Source organism: Dendropsophus ebraccatus, chromosome 12, assembly GCF_027789765.1.
Source record: "Dendropsophus ebraccatus isolate aDenEbr1 chromosome 12, aDenEbr1.pat, whole genome shotgun sequence".
Taxonomy (NCBI): domain Eukaryota; kingdom Metazoa; phylum Chordata; class Amphibia; order Anura; family Hylidae; genus Dendropsophus; species Dendropsophus ebraccatus.
The window spans coordinates 22,153,481-22,160,856 of NC_091465.1; the positions used below are offsets into that span (position 1 = coordinate 22,153,481).

At 39.6% G+C, this 7,376-nt stretch overlaps 1 protein-coding gene across 1 annotated transcript; it reads left to right on the plus strand.

Moving 5' to 3' along the window:
* The first annotated feature begins 3,621 nt into the window (after window positions 1-3,621).
* On the plus strand, window positions 3,622-4,557 carry LOC138769466 (olfactory receptor 5V1-like). The gene has a single exon (XM_069947972.1). It carries the CDS (start codon window positions 3,622-3,624, stop codon window positions 4,555-4,557), a length of 936 nt encoding a protein of 311 aa, XP_069804073.1.
* The last annotated feature ends 2,819 nt before the right edge of the window (window positions 4,558-7,376 follow it).

Below are 7,376 nucleotides of genomic sequence, written 5' to 3' on the forward strand. Positions count from 1 at the left end.
AAACACTTTTTTGAAAAAAATCGTAAAGAAGGCGATCTGAAAATTATGTTCATCGACCAAATACCTCCTCTTACACGTGGAGGTGATAGAGTGTCCATGTTAAAACGTAGGGAGCTAGAATGGATTTTCCGTTTGAACTCCCTCAAGCCACAAGGACTTAATGTAGATTTTAAGATTCTACCCCGATACTGTTATTCTAGATAAATACATAACTATGATGTGACCACCATTATCTTTCTATGTAAGCGGGTACAGCAATATCCGATTATCTGTGAATACATTCTTTATGCCGAGATTCTACTATTTACATACGATCTAATATGTTTTTGTAAATAACTTTTTCTATTTTTTATCTTAGACTACTATGCTAGTCATTCGGAGTGGATTAGTTGGCTCCACACCGGCAAGAACCTACAGCATCACCAAGTACATATTTTTTAATTATCCAGTTATGAGGTATGAACAGCAACCAAGATACTTACCGATTTGGAACAAGGCAACTGTGCTCTGGATCCTTGGCCGCTGCATAATGAGCCCCCACAGAGAATTGGGGATATCCTGACGTGTGTGCTCCCGTGAGTGAGGATGCCCTCCGATTGTGACTCCCCTTTGTCCATCTTTCCATCGATGGTTATCTGTGTTAAATGGCAGGTCTCAGTACAGCGCAACTGGCCATACAGCGGGTTCTGCATATGCCTTCAGTACAATTCACATATGTTGTATATAGTTGCTTGGATACCATAAGACCTCCCTTTGCCTTTGACACATCCAAGATGGCCGTGCGTTCCACGTGAGCGTGCGGTCCAAGAAACCTACATTGCGGTCGATGCTGATGGAACTGCTGGTGTATATGTGAGCGAACTAGATCTACTCTGATTAGTACAATGTTTATTACCTCTTTAAAATTCACTGTAGGATCACGAATATATACTTTGTATGTACATTTTCACCTGTTTGTGAAAACTCTTTCCTTACGTACTATGTTAATTGGATACGTGATTGGTCAACATGTTGACGCATCACGCATACACAGATGCACTAGATTTTGCAATTACTTTGTCACATATATATATATCACTGCTTTTCATGAATGTATTCACTGGCTTGAGAAAGCTCTCAGTGTGAGAGCGAAACGTCGCTGTTTTTCCGTGTGTTTTTGATGCAATAAACACTTTTTCACTGAAGTCTGGAGTGCCGCAACCATTTTGTTTGCATTAGATAGATTAGATAGATAGATAGATAATCAGTAAACTTTTATAAGGTTGTAAATTATGTAAAACATGTGTTGCTATCTCTTATGTATATTATAGTGTGTAATATTTACAAAGCTTTTCAATACAACAAACAAATAACTTTCTAGCATAACAAATACTTTCCAATCCCTCATGGGATAAGTCCCAGGTGATTTACCACCATTTATATACCCTCCGCACAGCTCATTCTTATAACACAGCGCACAATCTTCTTAATGGGCCTGAACATTTCAAGCTTGGAAAGTTGATGAAGCTATTGAAACCCCCCAAGGTCAGAATACGGCTCATCCCTTTTACTCCTTTGACAAAGTTGACTGTTAAAACCTCTTCATACTGGAGAAATAATACTGGTATACAGTAAGTGTCCTTATTCCTAATGCTGTGAGACTTTTTTTTTTTATCTTGTAAAGAATTTTATACCTATGTATATGGGTTGTTATTGATAGGCCTTTATGTTATAGTGTTTAATGTAAGATATTCTTGCTATTAAATAATTTTGTGTCAACAAAGAAAGCTACTATAGATGTTACTGTATATTGTTATTATCTAACCAGAAGATGCTACTTACAAGCAGAGAGGCTCCTTCATCAGGTGAGTATACAAATGAATTGAGAGATCAGAACACAGAGATTCTGCACCAAGGTATTGTACATTATTGTACGTTAGATTCAGATACAGCAATAAAACAGGTTTTATTACAGATAGAGGTGGTGGCCTAGATGTGCAGGAATCTGGGGTCTGTTAGACATGATCATATAACAGGTCATAAATCTTGGCTTTAGATCTTTATGTTAATGATTGGAACATTATCAGTTTGATTTCACAGATTTTTTTTTCCCCCACTCTGTCATTAAAAAGTCCTGTAAAATGGAAAAAGGGAAATGATAAACAAAGTAAAGTGACCTGTCCTTGTGCCCCATAGTGCCGCTCCCAGGTTTAGCTGACAGCCGTCGGCCTCTCTTACTTACCCAGCTGAGTGATACGTTGCTCCAGGGATTATTCTGATTGCCATTGGAGTCAGGAAAGAATTTTCTCCCTGTGATTGGGCAATTGTCATTTTGCCTTCCTCTGGATCTACAAAAGTAAGGTTTCTCTAAGTTGAACCTGATGGACTCTTGTCTTCTTTCAACTTTATTAACTATGTTGCTATGTTATTATTGCTCACTCAGCCAATCAGTGACTGGGACAGGACACCACCTCAGTCACTGACCGTCTGAGTAGAAATCACTCAGCCGGGTAAAGGATGTTTCAGCTGGAAGAGCCAGGTACATGACGTAACCGCATTCCAGTCAAAAAGGACATCCAAAGTCCGTCATTAAGACAATGGGTAAGTTTACTTTATTACTTTTTTGCAACCTCGTGCCTTTCTGATTTTTTAATTTTTTTTATTTTACGGAATTTTTCCTTTAAGACTTTACCCACAAGGGTGCAAACTCTTTCTAATTGGATGTTGTTACAGAAGAATATTGTGCCCATGATCACATATAACATATCTGGTAAATTAATATACTATATAGTTACATTTACTCATTAAGTTATCAATGTGTCCATAAGTTAGTACGTAAAGGAGTCAGTGTAACGGGTAAAAGAGCAGCTCGTAAAACCTTCTCTTAAGGTGACTATACACCTCATGCAAAAAGTATGGCTGTGTATGGGATATAGGTCTGTGGGTTTTATGTTCTGCACATGTTATGGATAGGTAAATATCCTAGTTGTTTACATACATGTATTAAGAGTTTGGTGATTTGGTCAGGGTAATCTATAATGTTCAGATATGGAGACATTATAAAGTAAATGCATACACAATGCATATTTTTGCTCAGTATACGGGGGGGGGGGGGTAGAAAAGGAGTGTTTTTTCCTTTAGTGGTGTGCGAAGGACTACAATGCAGGACTATAGATATAGATATTGTTTTTTCATAGCCTCCCTAATATAGAGTCTTCCAGGACAACGTGTACACAATATCATACACATAACATTGGGAGATATACATGAGGACATTCTATGATATTGTAAAGATACCTTCGTTGGACTGCGCTTGGTCAAATGTGGATAGACATCTTGCATTTTTTTATCATTAGAAAGGAAATGATAAGCAGCTTTGCTGAAAGGAGAATCCGCTCATCCATAACCAATGTATGGTATCTTTATTGTATCTTATCATATGAAAGAGGCTTTTTTATTGCCTGTATGAATTAACTGAATAGTGTACTCATTATAACACGTATGAGGACCCAACATGTGAAAACTGATATTATAATATTTTATATTATATTGTATTATATTGTTTTTATGTTATTTGCTATAAGTCTATAAAATAGATGTTAAATACCTATTTATATCTTTCTTTTCTAGAAATTGTATAATATGAGCATCAATCACACACTGGTAACAAGATTTATTCTTCTGGGATTCTCTGGTATTACCGAGCAGCAACAAGCCTCCCTTTTCCCCATCTTTCTATGTACATATATTATTACAGTGGTTGGGAACCTGTGTATAATCATTACATATAAGCTCAGTCCAAGTCTCCAAACACCAATGTATTTTTTTCTTGCAAATTTTTCTCTAATTGAAATCCTGTATGTTTCATCTACTGTCCCTAAGATGTTGTCCAGTTTACTGTCAAAATATAAAGTGATCACCTTCTCTGGCTGTGCTATACAGATGTATTGCTTTGTGCTATTTAGTGGAACCGAGTGCTATATGCTGGCGGCCATGGCCTATGATCGGTATAATGCCATATGTCGCCCTCTTATGTATACTGTGATTATGAGTGAAATGGCCTGTAACTGGCATATAGTGGTTTCTTATATCATTGGTGCGGCCAACGCTCTAGTACAAACAGGGTTCACATTTTCATTACCATTCTGTGGATCCAATGAGATAGACCATTTCTTTTGTGATGTTCCTCCGATAGTAGCGCTCTCCTGCCAGTCCTCTTTGGTTGTTGACTTTGTGACATCTTTGACTGCAGCCGTTCTTATATTTGTCTCATTTGGATTAACAATGATTTCCTATATAGAGATCATTTTAAAAATTCTAAAGCTCCCATCTGCATCCGGCAAGAGGAAAACATTTGAAACCTGTTCTTCTCACTTAATGGTTGTTGCAATATTTTATGGTTCAGCAATTTTTATGTATTTTAGACCAAGTTCAACCTATAAAGTTGGGCAGAACAGTGTGGTGTCTTTAATGTATACAGTTATTTCTCCGCTCTTAAACCCTTTTATATACAGTCTACGAAACAAAGAGGTCAAGTCAAATATCAAGAATATATTTTTACGACTGGTAAAATTTTAATTTCTTGTACAATAATTCCTGCTTGCCATATCTGTTGCATAGTCTTCTATTCATGATCTTTCTCATCTTATTTATTTATTTTTTACTACAAGCTCTTTGCCCTCACTCCTTTATTTAGTGTTTAGACTACTAGCTAACAATGTTTGTCCTTACTCACCTCCCGGCCAGTCAGGGACGGAACTACTACCGTATCGGCTGTAGCAACTGCTACGGGGCCTGCCACATCAGGTGTAGAGATAATCGAACATTGGAAAATGTTAGGTTCGTCTAACCTTCTTGAACCTTCAGTATTTGATTCCCCATGCCTTCCCGTTCCATGGGAAAGGTGGAGACTGCCCGAGTACCGCCTGGAAAAAAGGGATACAGCCTATTACCTAGGTTGTATCCCTGTTTTCCAGATGGTACTCGGGCAGTCTCCACCTTCCCTACGGAACGGGAAGGCATCAGAAATCAAATACTAAAGGTTCGAGAAGAGTCGAGTTCGATTGAACCTAACATTTCCCGATGTTCTATCATCTCTAATCAAGGGGCCCGATGCCATGCTTAGCCTTGCAATGTCTCTGGTTACCCATTCAGGACAACCAGAAATAGTGTGTACTGTAGTCTCTTCATACTCCTCTTCTCCCGATTCCTGTATAACTTACTGGTGTGCACGTAAAGCAGGGGCAGCACACAGAGAGGGAGAGATGAGAAGGACCTGTGTCACATGACAAATATGGAGATTGTTCTGACTACAGAAGAGGAGCAAGACTGAGATGTAACTACTGTGTAGGTGAGTATATGTATTTATCTGTGTGTCAGCCACTGTGTCTGTTTATCTGTGTGAGTGGAATGTGTGTGTGTCAGTGCAGTGTGTCTGTGTCAGTGGAGCATGTGTCTGTCTTTAGTATCAGTGTCAGTGGCTGCAGGGGCCGGGGGGTTAAAGGGGCAGGGTTACATATATGCAGCAGAATAAAAATTCCGCTGCGGATATGTAACCCCATAGAACTTCACAGTACATGGATTTGCAATGGATTTCGCTGCAAACTCACAGCGTGAAGTCTGCTGCAAATCCGGTATGTGTGAAGGTACCCTAAAGGTGATTAATATGTCACGCTCCAGGAAAAACAAAGAAGAAGAATCCTAAAAAGCTACATGCCTACCAACCTATACATTACTCTAACACTATAATATGGCTGTAAAATGTAGTGAAAATTAAAGACTTTTTTTTTTTTTTTTACTTTTTATTTTACAAATAATGAAAAGATCTGGTACAGTTACAAAATAGGAATATACTGTACATTTACAAGTCTATACCAGTGATTTTCAACCAGTGTGCCGTGGCACACTAGTGTGCCGCGACACATGGTCGGCTGTGCCGCACGGAAAGTTCCCCAAACTATGGTGCCCCTGTGAAACAGGAGAAAACAATGGGGGAGAGAAACCTGGGGATGGGGGAGAAACAGGGGAGAGAAGCACGTGGAGAGAAGTTTGGTAAAGAGAAGCACAGGAGAGAAGCAGGGGGGAGAAGTATGGTGGAGAGAAGCACAGGAGAGAAGTAGGGGGGGAAAAGTATGGTGGAGAGAAGCATGGGGGAGAGAAGCACAGGAGAGAAGCACAGGGGGGAGAAGAAAACAGGCCGAGGTTTCACACTGAGTTAGTATAAATACATTTAGAATCTATATTGTTAACTATATGTATAATATGTACTGTTTTAGTGTCATTTTGTGCCATTTTGGTTGGTGGTGTGCCCCGGGATTTTTTAAGTATAAAAAGTGTGCCGCGGCTCAAAAAAGGTTGAAAATCACTGGTCTATACAGTAAGTGTTAGACTGGCTCGATGATATACCTACTAGTGGTATACCTGTCTTTATACAGGGAAATGGTAAACTGTTTAAACAATATAGCAAGCTTAAATGTTTATCACATATCTTCACATATTATCACATATCATTGTTCTTATAGATTCAAAATTTAATCAACACTAGATGTGATATTTACTATTTAATTTTTTTTTTAGTTAGTATGCTTTAACCCCCTAACGACACAGGGTGTAAATTTAAGCCCTGTGGTCGTCTCGGGGACTTCAGAGGGGGGCCACGCGGCGACCCCACTCTGAACCGCCGTGGTCCCGGGTGTGGCATGTAGCCCCGGACCGCGGCTATTAGCGGGCATGATCCGATCGCCCTGCCCACTAATCAGCATTTTAAATGCAGCTGTCAGAAGTTGACAGCAGCATTTAAAATGCAGGCTGTCCACGTCCCTGGTGTCTAGTGGGGTGGATCGCCCTCCCCCCCCCCCCCGGACGTTGTCCTGGAGGAGCGATCCACACATCCGTTACCTCCTGGTGTTTGCGCCGCAATGCCGCTGATCCCGGCTCGGCATTCGATTGCTTCCTGCTGCAGCAGCCGGAAGCAATCCAGTGCCTATCTCATTGATCTATGCTGTATAACTATACAGCATAGATCTCCATGAGAGATTAGTGTGCAGATACTAGAAGTCCCCCAGGGGGGCTTCTAGTATATGTGTTAAAAAAAAGTGTTATTTTTAATTAAAAAAATCCCCCTCCCCTATTAAAAGTGTGAATCACCCCCGTTTTCCCATGTTATACTGTAAATAAAAATAAATAAATAAACATGTTTGGTATCGCCGCGTGCATAATCGCCCTAACTATTAACTTATCACATTCCTGATCTTGCATGGTAAACGGCATAAGCGCAAAAAGATCCTAAACTGCAAAATTGCGCATTTTTGGTCGCATCAAATCTAGAAAAATTGTAATAAAAAGCGATCAAAAAGTCGCATATACGCAATCAAGGTATTGATAGAAAGAACCAACAT

What these genes read in the sequence shown, in the direction of transcription:
- LOC138769466 (XM_069947972.1), top strand. Translation starts at nt 3,622, where the DNA reads ATGAGCATCAATCACACACTGGTAACAAGATTTATTCTTCTGGGATTC.